This window comes from Stegodyphus dumicola, chromosome X1 (assembly GCF_044657685.1).
Source record: "Stegodyphus dumicola isolate Sdum_Otavi_A_Nest chromosome X1, ASM4465768v1".
Lineage (NCBI taxonomy): Eukaryota > Metazoa > Arthropoda > Arachnida > Araneae > Eresidae > Stegodyphus > Stegodyphus dumicola.
The window spans coordinates 107996370-108014849 of record NC_140780.1 but is presented as its reverse complement, the minus strand read 5'-3'; the positions used below and the strand labels follow the sequence as shown (position 1 = coordinate 108014849).

The 18480-nt window shown below is 34.4% G+C and overlaps 1 protein-coding gene across 1 annotated transcript in view; it reads left to right on the top strand.

The window, feature by feature from the left end:
* The window catches only part of LOC118201993 (ubiquitin-conjugating enzyme E2 N), a 37440-nt gene extending 25959 nt beyond the window's left edge, over positions 1 to 11481 (top strand). Inside the window, exons 4-5 of the mRNA XM_035374149.2 lie at positions 2664 to 2804; positions 8471 to 11481. Of these exons, the coding sequence (XP_035230040.1) occupies positions 2664 to 2804; positions 8471 to 8508 (179 nt within the window). The 3' untranslated portion in view covers positions 8509 to 11481. The remainder of the gene's footprint in view (positions 1 to 2663; positions 2805 to 8470) is intronic.
* Positions 11482 to 18480: the final 6999 nt, after the last annotated feature.

Sequence of the window (18480 nt, the reverse complement as noted above, 5' to 3'; positions counted from 1 at the left end):
AATAAAACTTTGAAAGATTAACATTGGCCTAAACATTTTTCATTAATGTAAGTAATTTTTTAAGTTTAAATAATTTTTTGGAACAATGCAATTTCATATAGGTGACAAATCTTTGTAAGACAGGTGTTTGTTATTGTAGTCCCTGATCATTTTCTGAATTTCTTCCTTTGGAATGTGTAACAGCATCTGGTGATGTAACTGTTATCAACTCAAACCATGAAATAGTTGTTAACTATTCCACTGCCATAATAAGACCAAAAACAGTCATGGTTTGAGGTATGTAGAGGATATCTTTTCTTTTATCATGTCGCTCTTGTGCTTTAATTGAAAATCCAATACAATTTCATTAGCACAGGTAAATGACTTTCCTGAGGTAGATATTTTAAATATATGTTAGTATATTAGAATAGTTTGTGTATGAGCAATTATATTTCATAATACAGTAAAAGTCTAGAAATCCACATAGCTTGGGACCAGAGGTTGTGCGGATTTTAGGATTTTGCAGATTTCAGGACAGAAAAGATAAATCATAATATTCAGACTAAAAGTGCAAAATAAATAAGGCCTATTAAATACATTTAATTAAATTATTATATACATTATTGCAATAACTTATTATATGCATTAAATTATTATTACATATATAAATTGATTATATTATACATTGTATTATGTACACAGTATCGAGGTTTGCCGATTTCGCCTCATGCTTTTGGTTTCGAATTCCAGTGTTAGAATCACTGTTGCTGTAAAATTTCAACAGCTTTTTTTTATTTTTCCATATATCATACATAATCGTGTTGCAATTCCATATGATTCTGCTATAAACTGAGGAGTAGCACCTGCATCCATCTTTCGCAGAATTTGCACGTTTTGCATTACCATCAATGCAATGTGTTTACGTTTTTAAATGTTGCAAGCAGTAAAATCATGAGTGCATTTCATATCTGTAATTGTATTAAAAAAGGCTGAAATTAAAAATATTTTAAATTTATCCACAAAATATCCGGATAAAAAAGAAGGCAGTACCAAATAATCTCGTGAAATAACAAAGCTCAGAAAATACAACAACGTGAATCATGAACTTGATAGAAGAGTTGAGTGAATCGTCTGCTTTTTTACCTTGATGCAGATTAGAGGGGGGGTGAACTTTGATCATGATGTAAATAATTTGGTATTTCCGTTATGACTCATTATTATTCGGTAATTATGACGCCATTATTTGGTAAGTATTTTTTCTTCGATATTTCGTACTCAATGTTGCGGTTTCCGGGACCTATAAACTAAATGTTTATATTTTGAGAGGCAACATGGATTTCAGGAGTTGGAGGATTTCAGCTCGGCGGATTTTCGGTATTTGACTGTAGTATAATGATATTCAGATTTGTCTTTTGTGTACATATGTATAGGGTGCAGCAGAAAGAACTTCATGATTTGGGACTAGTGTAGCTACAGTTACAGGGAGCATACCGTTGAAGAGCGACTTGCATTACATTTCATAATAGACCATAGCTTGGTACGGAGAACTTAACGATTTAATTGTAGAGCAGTTTATCCATAATAGCTAGTTGCCAACAAAATGCAATGGTAATTCAGCTTGCCTTTTGCATCCACTTCACACTCGACCAGCAAGACCCTGTTCTCAACAAAAAAACATTTACAGTTAGGCTTCTCCCAGGGGGGGTTGACACAGAGAACTCTGTGTGGCTACTGGCTAGGATCTGTACTTCGGCAGTCTCGGCCATGGGGGTATAGTATCATTGAACTTGGTGGTTCCACGTGCCCAGGAGGAGATACCTCAAGACTAACTCTGTTGGCCTACCTGGGTGGGTCGGCATAAGTCACGGAGCAGTAGGCTCTGTAGCTCGGTGTGGGACACCACCGTAGTTTGCTAGGTAATGACCTATTGTGAACTGCGGCCCACTTAGTACTGGTAGGTAGGTAGCTTTGAAACGACCAGTCCGATCTCCAAAGTGACATTTTCTCGCCACAGTGAAACCTGAGAACCAGAAGTAGTGGCCCTGCAGGCCCAGCAGGTAGCCATGGTTATAGAGATAAAGTCTGCCACCCAGGATTGGGAACCCAGGGTGGTAGCATGATTAGCGCATATTCTACTCTTGGGAGACTAAATTCTGGGATCCAGCTCCTTGCCTCATATGGGGGTTCCACAATTGGTATCAGGCGTGTAATGTCAAAGGAACGGGGCACATATCACAATTATTATTATTACCATTAGGTGTCAAATTTTGAAAGCTCTGAAGAAGGCGATGCAGTAGCAAATTGCTGCCCTTATTCCTGAAATGACTCAAAGTCTCGAGCAACTATCGAGAAAGGCTCAATCAGTTCATAAACAGTGGGAGGCCACAATTTGAGTATTGTTATTTTTAAAATGAAAAACACATTGATGTAAAATCGTTTTGTGCACTTTCAAGTTATAGAAAGAAACTTTCACATCTTATTTGATGTGGTTTTTATTAGCTTCCGAAGTCAGAGTTCTTTCTGCCGCACCCTGTATATATGTAGCACCATAATCAGTAAAGCCCATGTAATATTAATATTCTTCTGTGTTAAATTTGTATACTGAACATTATGTAATTTTATGGGAAATTTAAAAGCATGGAATTTGTTCTAATTCTCCCATTTTCTATGTTATTTTTAAACAGATAAATGGAGCCCAGCCTTGCAAATTAGAACTGTATTGCTTTCTATTCAAGCTTTACTTAGTGCTCCAAATCCTGATGACCCTTTAGCAAATGATGTTGCTGAGCAGTGGAAGGTTAATGAAGCTGAAGCTATTAAAACAGGTTTAGTATTTTCTTTGGCATCTTATTTTTTAAATAGAAAAATTCATGTATATTTGTTATTCTAAAGTTTTTGTTTTGGTTCTTTGATTCTGCTTAGTTTTAAAGAACAAGTACTTCTGTAAACATAATAATTTTGTTATCCCTCTAAGCATTGTTCATAAACTATTTAAACAGCATTTATTATTAAATTTATATAATTACTTGTTTTCATAACTATTCACTCATCAGGATAATAAAGTTCAAGAAAAACAAGAAAACATATTAAATAAAAAATACTTCAGTGAAAAATTGAAAATTAGTCTGCCTAACATCTGCAGTGAAATGTAGTTGACTTAGGCAATTTTTGGCAACATATTTCTTCATTTAGTATTAATGCAAAGTATTCTACTGAATATCAATTTTATAACTGTTGCCAAATAAATGTCATGAAAAATTGCTAAATGTTTGGCCATAATTGAAAATTAACTTGGTGTAATTAATTGAACAAAACTACAGTAGTTGGAATTTTAGTACTCTGGCATTAATGGAGCAACAGCAAAAATATGTGCAAGTAATTGTTCAAACCTTATTAAGCAGTGTAACAGATCTGTTTGATTCAGGTGTGTGTTAGGGCATGAGATTTTGATGAAGAAACTAGAACAGATTTTATGATTGCAGAATGATGAATCAGTTATTAAATTCTGTCAGGAAAATGTTGCCCATAGTGTTTTTTTTTTTTTTCAAAGAAGTTGTACTTATTGCTAATGCAGCACTTAAATGGTGCTTCAACCAGCGATCATGTCAAGAGATGAAAAAGGTGTAAGAAAAGAATTGGTTAGATTTTGTTATTTTCTTCAAGAGAAAGTAATATTTTTTCAAACATTCATCTGTGATGATACACTTGTGTGCAAAATTAAGAGAATTTGCAAATGATCTCTCTTTTTATGAAAAATTTTGAGTTAAAGGTACTAATTATGCCATCAAAGAATTGTGAAAATATGCAGAATAATACACAAGCATATGTTTTTGTGTCTGCAGAGCTGTGATTATGGTGGGGATTTCGTCGATTTGCTGGCATGTTTCTTGGAAGAGAGTTCGGCAGTCTGCATGTTTTCTTTCAAGAGTAAATTTTATAAGGTATCAGGTAAAATGAGTAGCTATGAACATACGGATAATGAAATGAGATAGAAAATTGTTAGTAGATTGGATGCAGGCCAGTCAAAAGCACAGGTGGCTACAGAGCTCAGTGTAGCACCCACTGTCGTCTTCAATTTGTGGAAACAGTTTCAGGACATTGGATAGATATCAAGAAGACCTGTACAAGATCAACTAAGATGAATCTGGATTGTGGTGTGGCACTTTTGGCATGGCAACACAGGACTGCTACTGTCTCACAGCTCTATCATGAGCTGTATGCTGCCACTGGAATCAGTTTCATGTTTGCAGTTCTGCGAAGGCTTCATAAGATATGGCTTTATGCCGGACGACCTGCTGTTTTTGTCCCGCTCACTGTACCACGAGAGAGTGCATTTAGCATGGTGTAGACAAAATGTAGCTTAGAATCAGACTTCAGAAGAGCATTGTGTTTTTTACAGATGAGTACAGTTTCAGCCTGGATGTTGATTCTTGGTGCATCTGTTTCTGGAGAGAGTCTGGAACAAGAAATCATGCCTTCTTAAAAAAAAAAAAAAAAAAAAGATTACTACGGTGGTGGAGGTGTAATGGTTTCGGCACACGTTTTGTTGGGCAAGTACATACCCCTGCATATGTTTCACAAAAGCTCCCTTACTGCTGTGAGGTATAGAGAGGAAGTCTTAGAGCAGCATATTCGGCTTTTCCGGGATGCAGTTGATCCTGGGTTCCCATTTATAAACGAGAACACTCATCCACGTAGGGCACAGATGGTTGACGATTACCTAGAAAATGAGGATATTCACCACATGGATTTTCCAGCCAAATCTCTTGACCTTAATGCTACAGAACATATTTGGGATGTTCTTGGGTGGGTAGTTTTATCTTGGCATTTTTCTCCAAGAGCATTACAGAGGTGAAAAAAAAGGTTTATTCATGAAATTATTGATGTGCTATTTGACACTGTCCAAAGAACTGAAATCCAGGCCACTGAGAGAAATTTGAAGTGACCTGAAGAGATGAAAATCCAAAAGAGCAGGGCCTGGAAAATATGGGGGCAACACAAAATATCTCAATAAATTTTTGTCTGGCATTCATTGAAATGTGGGTCAAGTATTGTCCTAATGGAAGGCAACACCTGAAAGAATGATCTGTGCTGGCTATTTTGCTTTTATTTCTGCTAAAACTGCTATTTGGGAACAGTATTTTTCTGAATTTATTGACTGATTTAGTGGCAACTATTCATAGCCAAAAATACCTTTGCAGTTCCACCACACCCAATTCACATTTTAGGAATGTGCAGCCCTTATGTGGATGTCACTAAAGGAGATTCTTTTAGCTTAGCCTGTGATCCTTTTTCTTGTAACATTATTATATGGTGGGTGAACTTGCTAATTATATTATAGAAATGATCCTATGAAATATAATCTTCCTTATTATATGGTATATACTTTTCATCTTCAGAAATGAGCCATTTCAAAAAAGTAAGGTAAAAGTAGTGTAAAAAGCCCAAACTTACAAAGAAGACAAAAATGCAGCAATAAAAATTACATTACAAACGACATAAACAAAAATCCATGTCATGCCATCAATCTTTCCATGCCAAGGGGTGTTCTGCAGAACATACCAAGTGAAAAGTAATCATGAATAAACTACAGGTAAGTATTACAATATTATTTCTTTAAAAGAAATCTCCATTCCATGATATTAATCTTACAATATCTAATAAGATAGCTTCATTTCTACTTCCCTGAACTTTAAATATAACCGGTTATAATTGTTATTTCTGCTACTCCGTAGGCTTCGAATCATCCATAAATAATTAGAGAAAGTAAATGGGCTGCAATTTAGCTGCACATTTAGCAAAATCATAGGCTGAATGTCAGTTTGTGTTTAACTGTGATTGGCCAGTTAATGTATTATGGTGGCAGAGAGTTCAAAAGTTAAAAGGGAGAGATTTGGCATTTACCTTTGCAAGTAATGTTTTAGGGTTTTTGTGGGTAAACTGAAAACGGTCATTGCGTAGGCATATCCATTATAAGATACAGAGGAGTTCTTTCTCTGAATCCATTAAGGAAGGAGGATATCATTGGACTTTTTTTTTAAATTTCATGACCTGACACTAAAAGGAAAAAGTATACGGGGGGAAAGTACACGGGGAAGTATAGCAGTGGAAATGAAGTAGCTAGTTATATAGCACTGGATAATGAAATGTAGTTCACTTTATTGCTTAAATATGGTATGTTAAATCTGTGCATCTTAATGTGTTTTAAGGTTTAAGAATCAATTCCTTTTTTAGAAAGGTATTTGTGATTTTATGTAGCTTTCACCTGAGGCAACTGACTCCACTTGCTTCACACTTGTCCTGGTTCTGATGGTCGCTATAATGAAAATAAATAAATGAATTTGATACCATCTCACGAGCTCTGGACTTTTTTTTTTTACAATGGAATGGTCTCTATAACAGGTGGTCATTGTCAGAAATTGAACTATTTTTCTCAAAATGAGAAATGAAACGATTTTAACCATTGCATGGCTAGTGCCTGTCATTGGAAAAAAAAAAGTTTAAAAAATTTCTTTCGTAGATCATTGTAGTACATACCTGCCATAATTGCAGCAGTGATAAAATTGTGAATAGTTTCCAAATTACATTCAGTTACAGTATAACATTCTGATATATCACTAGAAGCAGTGTATTTAATGACATATTTTTCTTTGCTCACAGAATCGGAAGTGATGGGAAATTTTCACCTTTCCCTTTGAATGATGGTTAATGGAGCCTTGCTGATTAACCTACCATTGGAAATCTAATTGGACTTTTTAGAATATAATGTCTTTATAATAGTCTGAAAGTCCTTTTAAGAAGCTGATAGTTGGGGCAGAGAAGTTAGATGCTTTGTTCAAAATTATGTTGGAGCTAGGTAGATTGCTTATTGTGTGTTTTTACTTGAATTAAATAACCAAATTGTGTAATTTGTTTGCTTTTCTATTTATATACCTGAGATCTCAAACAATTTAGTGATGGTTGATATGAAATTCATTACTCTGCATGGATCTTCAATTAAAAGTAAATATTTTAACTAAAGTATTGCTTTTAGATAATGGTTTTGTGTATAGTATAATATATATATATTTGTTTCAGTAGACTGTTTTTGTGCATTTTAAAGTTGAGGGTCTTGAATTGTTTATCCAGAACTTTGATACTGTGACAGAGAACTTTTTTTGGGGAGGGGGTAAATAAAAATTTTGATCTTAAGTAACTAATTTCATTTGCTACATAAAGGCCTTTTCTATTGACATGTTATACACTCAAGAGCCAAAACATTATGACCACCTGTCAACGAGTTGGGCCACCTTTGGCATGCAACACAGCTTCAACCCGCCTTGGCATGGATGCCACAAGTCTTTGATAGATGCCAGAGACAGATTGTACCAGATGTTGTAGCAACGGTCACGCAAATCCGATATATTGCGAATTGGTGGTCTTGGACCTCTGAGCTGCCGTCTCATGACATCCCAAATGTGTTCTATTGGATTGAGATCCGGTGAGTTAGGCGGCCAGGACATTAACTGGAAATCAGCATCATGTTCCTGGAACCACTCCAACACAATTGTTGCCTTGTGACATGGGGCATTGTCCTGTTGGAACATTTCATTTCCAGCTGGAAAAACAGAGGCCATGTAAGGGTGCAACTTGTCCGCAATAATGTTCAGATACCCTGTAGCATTCATGATCTGCTCTACCACAACCACGAGTCCCAGAGACGCCCAAAAGAACGTCCCCCAGAGCATAATACCACCACCACCGGCCTGTGTATGAACTACCGTGCATTGAGGGAGCAACTGTTCGCCTGGAAGATGGCATATCCTGAGATGGCCATCAGCGTGATGAATGACAAACCGTGATTCATCTGACCAGGCAACTCTCTCTTACTGATCCGTGGACCACAGCGTAGGCGCAGTTGGCGATGACGCTTGGTCAGCAAAGGCACATGAGTGGGACGTTTGCTGCATAGCCCCATATCCAACAGTGTGCTATGATACTTTTCTACTTGGCCCTGCACTGTATTCGGCTGTCAGCTGAGCCATTGTCTGGCTGCTGTTTTCCTTCACCATGCGAGAGAGTCTCCGACGACCTTTTTCTTTGATAGCGTGTGGACGTCCAACACCATGTCGTCGAGTGCTGGTTTCACCGTCATTCATCCACTTTTCATACATACTAACAACTGTAGGTCACGAACAACCCACGAGTCCTGCAGTTTCGGAAATACTTGCTCTGAGCCTTCGAGCCATTACAATCTGCCCTCTATCAAAGTCACTTAGATCCGCAGCCTTTCCTATCACACACAGAAGTAAGTGAAAGAATGATTCTTCAGACTCTCCAGCAGCAGTTAAATACCATTTCCACCTGATCACGTGCCTTCCACGTCATTCAGGCTCGTTCATCGCAAAATGTAGGGCTGGTCATAATATTTTGGTTCTTGCGTGTATATTTTATTAGTCAATGTAATGTATTTGTTTTGTTTTTTTATATTCCTCTTTTTATTTTATTATAGCAAGGGAATGGACTCGCTTATATGCTATGAATAACTGATGTGATGAATGCTGTTAGTGAATTGTTCTAGTTGGTCTCCAACTTCAGTGGACTTCAGTTGATTGTCCCATAATAAAGACAGCCCTCTATGTTGTGGCTGATATGCAAAGTTCTGCTTACCAGATTAATAGCTTAGGAAATTCTTTTGTTCTTTGAGATGTTTGTTTTTAACTGGTTATGTCTAACAACCAATATGCTGTATATTCTTCCTACAGTGTTATGTAATAGATGTTCCAAAAGTTTCTGAAGCATTTTGAATTGAAAATAAATAAACCTTTGCAAAGAACTGTCATTGCACTCATGTGCACAAAATGGTTTTAGATTATTTATGGTGATTATATCTAAAAGAATTTGTTTTTCATTATTATTTCTGCCGTGCATATAAATATTAATCTTTTTCTGATTCAGAAATGCAAAATTGAGATGACTTAACTGACCATACTAATTCCTCTGTAAATGTAGTGAAATTAAACTTTTATATCCTTGAGTATTGCTACATGGATTATATGAAATGGTCAGTTTTTACTGTGGTGTAAGTAGTTCTGTAAGTAGTAGCGTAATGATTTTTAATGTCCCCCAAAACTGGATGAAATCGGTGAACAATAAAAAGCAGTAATTCCATTAAGTTACCAGAAATGCTGTTACAATCATAAGATGGTGTTAAATTTGCATGCTTGCAAAAAAGCATCTGTGTAGCAAATTATGATAAATTGATTTAATCAATAAGAAACAGTTCCATGTCACTGTTTTGGAAAGGAAACAAAATAATAATGAATAGCTCATTCTATTTCTGCATGTTTTTAATCTTTGGAAATGATTAAATTTGTTGCACAGATTTCAAATTCTAAAATTATCGTTATAAAAATGCATCTCTGTTCTGCATGAATTACTTTCAAATCCTTTGTATTGCGTAACTTTTGTAAATTGATTTTAAAATGCTTCAGTTTTTTTGGGAATATTTGTCCTTTACGTGCATATATATATTCTTTACCTTCTTTGGTATTTAGCATGTAGCAGTTGAAGCTGATGCTTGAATTTCAGAATTCTATATTGATAAATATGAGATATTTTGAAGCCTATTCATAATATTTTACTGACAAAACATACTGGTTATCTTTTTTAATTATGTTAGATGTGTTTATTATGCAGAATTTTAGCTATTTTGTAAATAGATAATTTTAGTTTATAAAGTATATAATTGTCAAACTGTTGATGGCATATATTTACACTTTCATGTATCAAATCAGTTCTTTTATGTACCCTTCACTTGATAACAACATAATATTCTTTTTTCTTTTCTTTTTTATTTTGATGGGCTGTACTCCACACATGGCCTGTGCTGTAAGCAGAGGTTTTTGTAATAGCTGGCAATAAAGTGCCTATGGTTCCATATACTCATGCTTTGATATATCTGTGTGGTTTTATGAAATGTAATCATGCTTTAAAACCTTATAAAGGGTGGTTAAAGTATGCAGTTATATGTTGTAAAACAATGTTTGTACCTTCATGTTAAATGTTCTTTTGAATATTTATTTATGTATTTCTTCTGTTAAAAGTGAATGAGAAAACTATTTTAGTACTGGCAAGTATTTTGACAACATAAAAACCAGAACTTTATTGTTTATTCTGTGTGATGTTTTGTGTTTTCATGTTATCTTGTTATAAATTAAAATTTTGATTATTGAATTATGAATAAAAATTTCAGATAATTGTGAATGTAATTAAAAATTACTCCAATTTATTTGTGTGTTTTGAAATTCCTTTTGCAGAGTAATTAAATAACATTCCTGCATGAAATTAACATTTTGATAGCTGGTTGTCCTGCATTGTTAGATTTAATGTTTTCCCAGCTACTGAAATGTAAAATGTATATACTTTCAATTTCTGTAAGCCATTTTCAAGAAGAGATTCTGCATTTTGTTTCTTAATGATAAATCTGTTAAATTGTTGTTTTAAATGTACTTCATGCTTATGCTGTGTGGTATGCCATCCTTTCAGCCGTCCAGCTTATCGCTCAGGCCGTGTTAAATGATCTCAAGATATTTGTCTCCTTATGGGCTGCTGCTAATTCATCTTCCTTATAAAAAGTTCTTGGTTTTTGCTTTTGTAAACCTATTGTTATTATAGACATGATCAAAAGATTTATTATGTAGACATTTTATGTGACACATTCTATGTGATTAAGCTCAACATTAGTGACACATTAATTTTTTATGTATACTTAAGTATAATGTTTATTCATGTTATGTAAATCTGTTCATAAAATTTATTATAGTTAAGAATAATTGAGAATGTTATATAAACAAGTACAAGACTACATAGAGTTTCTCTAGTAAGTATGATGCTGAATTTTTTTGCATGTGTTGTGTTATTTGCTAAGTCATTTAGTTGATATATACAAATAAGTTATTTAAAAAAAATTCCTTTTTAGAGTTATGTTATATGACTTATATGGCATTAGGAAAACAAGTATATGCTGTGTGAATTTTTTAGGTTCATTTTAACTTTGTTGATATAACTGTTCTTAATCATATGAATTTATTTTTATGCTGTGATACAATCAATGTGTGTGGCAAAATTTCATGTTTCCTATAGGTTTTCTGTTTTGTTTTTCTGAAATATAAAGTGATATTTAATTAGATTCTGTTAAAAAAACTGTTTAAATTGCACTTGAATTTCTTGAATCAATCATAAAGGAAAGTATCAGTGATAATTAGTTAATCATGAAGTAATATTAATTATGTTTATCCTGAAGTCTCTTTTGAACAAGTAATATTAATGTTAATAATTTTTTCTTCTTACAAATCGGTAAATTGATTTGTGGTCTTCTATATGTTAGTACCATTTTCTCTCATGAAAAACTGAAATATTGCCATTTTATCATAAAAAAAGAGAAGGAAAAAACTGATCTTGCATGCATGGTCATAATATAGATGAAAGACAAATTAATAAAGTTTAAGAACTTTGGTATAACTATGTGTCTTAATTTCTTTTGTTTTTGACAGTAATGCAAGAACTACCATTAAGAATGAGCTGTTTTTCTGAAGGAAGAAGAATGATATGCTAATACAGCTATTATTAATTTTATAATGCAATTTCAAGACCCTTTAAAATAATGCTGTAGGTGTGCTTGTGTTAAATCACTGATGTAATGCTATGTGTGAAATTAGTGTTTTTTTTTAATGGAATAGAATTTGTGTGTGTGTGAGAGAGAGAGAGAGAGTAAGAAATTCATCAATATATAAATTACTTAAGTATTCTACAGAATGTCTAAATTGTCAAGGCAAGAGATGAAAGAGAATTTCCTAGGATTCTGTAAATTATTAAATTTGTTCTTGACAGTTTCCAAAATTAGCAAACTGCAGGAGACAGTATGCATTTACAGATATATGTCTAGATATTTTTTTACCTGTGGCTAGGGAATATATATATGCTTCCCTATGTGAAATGGAAGTTAACTACACTGACTACCAATAAGTATTTGGACACCTGTGATAGAAAAGAAAAACTAACTTTATTCAAAATCAATAGTTGGTAGAGCCTCCATGATAGGTAATTACAGCATGGACCCTCCGGGGTATACTTTCCACAAGTCTTTGTAGGACAGCTAGTAGTATTTTCTTCCATTCGCTTGGAGAAGACATAGAAGTTCCTTCACCGATTTTGCACGAGTAGTGCACCCCTGAATTCGGCGATGCAACTCGTCCCAGAGGTTCTCGATAGGGTTCAGGTCTGGACTCTGGGCAGGCCAGTTCATTCGATGAACTCCATTGGCACCATACCAAGCCTTGGTTAACGTGAAAACATGACAACTGGCATTGTCGTCCTGAAAGTAACGGGCTCAACCCGTAAAACTGCCACAACGTTGGAAGCACATTGTCATCCAAAATAGTGCAGTAGGCATCGAAGTTGAGCTTACCATGAATGGGGACCAAGGGTCCCAGCTCATACCAGGAGAAACACCCCCAGACCATAATTCCACCTCCGCCGAACTTGACTGTTGGCACAATGCATTCAGGCAGCAGAGGTTCTCCAGGTAGACGCCAGACCCAGACCCTGTCGTCCGAACAGTAAAGGGTGAACCTTGATTCGTCACTCCAAAGAACCTGTTTCCACTGATCTACAGTCCAATTTCGATGTGCTTTGCACCACATTAACCGAGCAGCGCGGTTGGACTTTGTGATCAAAGGCTTATGGGCAGCAGCACGACCATGAAAACCAAGCAGATGTGCTTTCTTACGGATGGTATTCATTGAAACAATACTCCCGGATGCCTGTTGAAACTCCTCGCTGATGTGGGCCATCGGTTGGGTGTGGTTCTTCCGAATTTCTCTGGACAGCACTCGTAGGTCTCTATCTGCCAGTTTCGTAGGTCTGCCGACTCGGGGCACATTCCGACAATCACCACTTACCTTCCACTTCTTAATCACATAGGCCACTTTCGATTTTGGGTATTTCAGATCGCTAGATATGTCCCTTAAGGATCGGCCACATTTGTGATACCCGATAATTATACCTTTCTCGAAATCAGAGAGGTCCGAACTGCGAGGCATCTTGCATGCGATGAAAGCCGATGCTGTTTCCTACACGATATATACCGGCAGAGTCCGTGACGTACCTTAGGACCGCAGATATTGTCATTTGCATAGGTGTCCAAATACTTATTGGTAGTCAGTGTATATATTTTTGTATTCAACAAAGTTAACCTTTGAAATCGTAACACTGTAAACTTTACAGTAATTTTTAACATAGATTTTTATCTGCAGAAAAATAATCAAAATTGATACACTGAGACAATTTAAATATACATTTTTGATAATTTAAAAAATACCTATTGGAAATTTGAATACTTTTTAAAATATACTTGATTATATTTTTCTTCATCAAGGTCTTACTCAATTTTTTTATTATTTTAATGTTGGTGAAACTCCTTTCTCTGCTAGCAACACCAAGTGGAAAAGGTTAGAATGCTATTAACACAATTCCAAATTTGCATGCGATTGAAATGCATTTGTTCCTGAATTATTTTAAGAAACTTCTGCAATTGTATTGTTTTTAAAATCACGTACAAAAATTCAGCCGCGTTTAATATTTAAATATTGATTAGCTTTTCTGTTATATAAACCCAGTGACACTAAAAAACTAAGAATGAAAAATGTTAAAATTAATTAAAGTTAGTTAAGTGTTTAATTAACTAAAATTTAATAGCTTATTAAAATAAAATTCAAGTTGAAAATTATTGTTGAGTGAAGTTTATAAGATGCAAGAATAAAATATATATCAAAATATTTTTAAAAACTAAGGGTATGGGGGTGCTTAAAAAAATTTATTTTCTCCTGAAATACAGGATTGAAGACTGCAATATAATAAAGGAAAATTGTCACTTCATGGTTTATACCGTTTCCTTTGCTGTGTGTAATCATACAAAAATGTGAATTGCTTGGCATTAGAAACATTAAGTTATACTTTCGGTGAAGTTTCTGGTGTGCTTCAGTCTGATTATGAATAGAATTTCCTTTTGAAATGCATTTATTATTTCAAAAGGAAAGCGCTATTCAGCTAATTCAAAATTTTTTCCTCTCCTTATGTATTTATTTTAATGGGTTTGGCTTTTACTTTAATTCTGTAATAATTTTCTGCCACAACTAATTCATTTGTTTGAAAATCCTTATGTTTTCCTTCACACAGCATTGTTCACAACACTAACTAAAGATAAAGAAAATAGTAATAATGAAAATGTCTCCATTCTTAATTATTTTTAACATATTTGTGTCATTGGTTTGAATCAACTATGCAAGCTTGTTTTTTTAATAAGATTATTATGCCATTGTTTTAAATTCTGCTTACAGTTTCACTTTTCATGTTTAACTTACCATGAAACATATCCATGTAACATAAGTTAATAAGTTCCCATTTTTTTCTCAACATGTTTGTTCACCAGTGGCCAAGTGGTAAAAGTGGTGAACAGGCTGGATGTATGCAAATTTTCATTATTTATCCACTTATGTGAGATGGATACAAGCCAGTCCTCTTTAGAAAGTCTTCTGCAAAGACCTTAGGCAGATAACCCTCACATGATTTGTCATAGAAATCCAGTCCAGTCTCTTTATATGTCTTATCAGTGTCTAAGTAGATAAAATTTAACATTAATAGTGCCTGGGAATAGGCCGTTTGGTGTTTCTGTGTTTTTCCTTTGTGCAAAGTAAATTGTGAGCTGAAAGTGTCTCTCCTGTTCAGTAGCTAGCCTTCGTGCTTTTAGCCACATTTAAGTAACAGGACAAACTTCTTGAGAGATTTCTATTTTCAAAGCTAAAGTTAGCAGTTAATGTATTCTATGTTTCTGCCTTTCCCATTAATGTCAATTCTTACCTGTGGCCTGTTGGGCGTGATTGTTGAAAGCTGGTAGCTTGTCTCAGATTTGAGTTCCCTGCTGACAAGCTGATTGTATCCTTTTCTTCATATACAACATGAATACGAGCCAGTTTCTTTTAGTCTTCCTGGAAGTACAAAACATGCATCATAATGCAAATAATCTTTACATGCTTTGCTATAATAAATTGAGGAACTAATCGGTTGTTAATTTTTGTGCACCATTTGTAGAGTGAGTGGGTTTATTTTCACACAGGAAATTTGAGAAATCAGCAATGCCTTTGTTGAGATTTGAACTCTTTCTCATGCTAGTTCCTCACTGTGGCAGAGAGGCTATTGAGTACTAGGTGTACGCTCTCAGGTGTATGTGCTGCTGCATGGTTGACTTTTGTAGTTTTCCCCATCTGTAATATACAGACAGTACGATTTCCCTTGGAACATACTTCACGAAGGCATCTCTCCCTCTAGGCAGATAGCCCTCATGTGCTTTGCTATATTCAAACAGCTTAACCCCGTATGACTGCAAGCCATGTATGCTTCCAATTATGCTGTGAAGGCTAATGATAAGGAAGGAAAAATTTCCTTAGATTCTTTCCCACCTAAAGTGGTGGCAGAGGAGCACGAGATCCAGTTGCCAAATTCTGGTATGATGGAATTGTTGTCCATCATATTCTTGTTGAGGTACCAACTATAGAAGAGTCATTAGGTTTATTTTGGTACAAAAAAACATGAAAAGTTGGTAATGTCCTTCTGGATTTCAAATCTGGTCCACTTGATTAGTAGCCAGATGTGCTTCCACTTCAAGGAAGGAAAAAAGTTCTTTCACATTTATCAGTTTTATTAATTTATCTGTTTAACTATTCTGAATTTCTGTTGTAAGAAAGCTTCATCTGAGTTTAAACAGTGCTTCAGGTGTGAAGGGACATTAAGTGTGGCTAATAGGCCAACTACAAAAAAAAATTTGGTTACTTGCAGCTGCCAAATAATTTTCTTAAGCACAGTTTTCTGAATTATTTAATGCTTCATACTTTACACCAACAATCCCTCATTTGGTACTCTTGTTTAATTGTATTAAATTATCAAAAGTTTATACGATTTCTCAAGTAAATTTTCATTAAAAACTTTGATAGCAGTAGGAAACATTCACATTCATTTATTTCTCTGCCTTCTCTCTTTACGTCATAGCCTTGAAACGTAAATGTAACGAAGGTGTCTAAAATGTGGAGTCACTCCTTAAAAATGCATTTATGATTTTTGTAGTTAATTTAGGATCCAATTTAGCCATTCACCTGAGTCAAAGGTCTCCCGCTTGTCTTGGTTTTAAGTAGTTAAAATTATAAAAATATCTCTCACTAAGTTCCTGTGATATGCAAATGGTGATGCAGTGAGTATCTAAATGTTACGACAAAGCTTCCTGTATTTTAGGTATCATCATGGATGTCCAGGATAATGTATCTGTGTAGACAAGGTATGAGGTTGTTAAATAAGCTTTATTAGGAAATCTCAGTTTACTTTGCATTGTAAAACAAGATACCATGATTAATAAATAGACACAGCTCAGGTTAGCTGCAATATAGCAGTTTATAGGAATTGGGTAAAGACAATAATTTGTATTAAATGAAGTATCAATGCAAGTAATGTTTATGAGAAATGCTGTGCGGTTTAGAATACCAGTCAAGTTCAGACTGGCCTGCAGTATGTAGAATGCTGTAATGTTGCAGTGTTCTCATACAAGCTAACAGAAATCCTCATTATCTTTTGTATATTTTTCAAATTTCATTTTATTAATAAAATGTTCAACTTCTGTTATATGTTACTTTGCCTTTCTTCAGGTGCAGATTATACAAATACCGTATATACCCGCATATAAGTCGACCCCCCCCCCACTCCGATATAAAAAAATTCGTAGAAAATAAGAAACCCGCGCATAAGTCGACCTCCCACTTCCGAAATCGATCGAGAAACTTAGAAAAAAAAATTTTTTTTAAGTACTACATTTATTCAAAATCATCTTAGAAAAAAAAGTAAATATACGATAAAAAATACCTTGGTAAATAAACAAAATCAAAATCCTTCAACGTCAGATTCGCCAAACATTTCATAGAACTCTTCTGTCGTCATTGGCTCGTCATCATACATATTTTCAGTCTCGAACTCTGTATTGTTACAATCACTACCAGAGCCTTCGTCGTCATTTTCACTTTCAAAAACAGCATCATCTTCCGTGCCCTCTAGTTCGTTGCTAATACAACATTTTTTAAATGATTTTATAATCATTTCAGAGGGTATTTCGTTCCAAGCATCTTTAACCCACTGAGCAATTAATGAAATATCGGGCTTTTTATTGTTCGGGGGCCGAAAATTCTTTGAACTTACTCTAGTTAAAGTATGAAACTCTGTGATTAGTTCGTCACATAATTTAAGTCATGAAATTATTTCAAGTAAGTGACTTATTTGATAAGTCGTCCAATTTGAGTGCAAGAAGAAAACAACTGCATTATATAAAGAAATTTTTGAACTTCCGATTCTTTTAATTTTTTATAGCCCCGCTATAAGTCGACCCCCCACTTTGAATTCTTTTTTTTTTTTGTCCAAAATATCTCGACTTATACGCGGGTATATACGGTAAATAAAAATATGCATATTTAAAGCCTTAAGTTGCAATTGTAGACGTTCTGTAATATGCCTAGATACTTAGTACCGTTTTTCACAGTATGCTAATAACATGCACAAAAATACTTCTTCATGAAATAATATCTAAATTAACATGAAAATTCATTAAAGTCTTTTCATTTTATTTTAATGCATTTCAAATATTATTGTTTTCAGAATATTGATATTCTGCATTTAAAAATCTGTTGAAGTACATCTGTTATAGCCTATCATATACTAATTTACTTTTTGTGGCAAGAAATCAGATTTAATGGTTACATTGTTTTTTTTTAATTAAATTTTTAACAAGTGGAACTCATACAGAACTAGGTTACTATGACTCAGCCTTTGTAAGGACTGCACTATGATTCTCAGTATGGTAGTTTTGGGGGTTCTTCAGTTTTTACACTTTTCAGAAAGCTGCAATAGCATACTTGCTTTAGTTGTTATTTATAACTTTGTTTAACTTGAGCATTGCATTAAAGATGACATTTTACAGATTTTAAAATTGTAATTAAGCTCAATTTGTTTGCTAGATTCAAAATCGTAACTTGTTTTTGTAACCCTCCGAGACTAGTTGTATTGTTTATGATTTAGATGTGTAATTTATATACGGTTGGGTATGTAATTCAATGTATGTAGCTCATATCTCGAGCGAAAAATATTTGCATTTGCACGAGCACAAAGTTTTCAGAAATCTTTCTAATTTCCTTAACAAGGGCGTGCATTACGTTTTGTATACTTGGAAAAATGCCTACTCTAAGCATGCGAAACTAAAGCGCAGTTTTTAAAAAAATTTCTTGGGAATGGTGTATTGATAATGCTAGATTCATTCAGTTTCAAGCCATTCTGTGAATAGATGGAATTTCTATGTTTTCGTATGGAAATAAAAATCCATGGTATGAAAATGCAAGTATAATTTTTAGGTTAGGTTCCTTTTTGTTTTTTTAT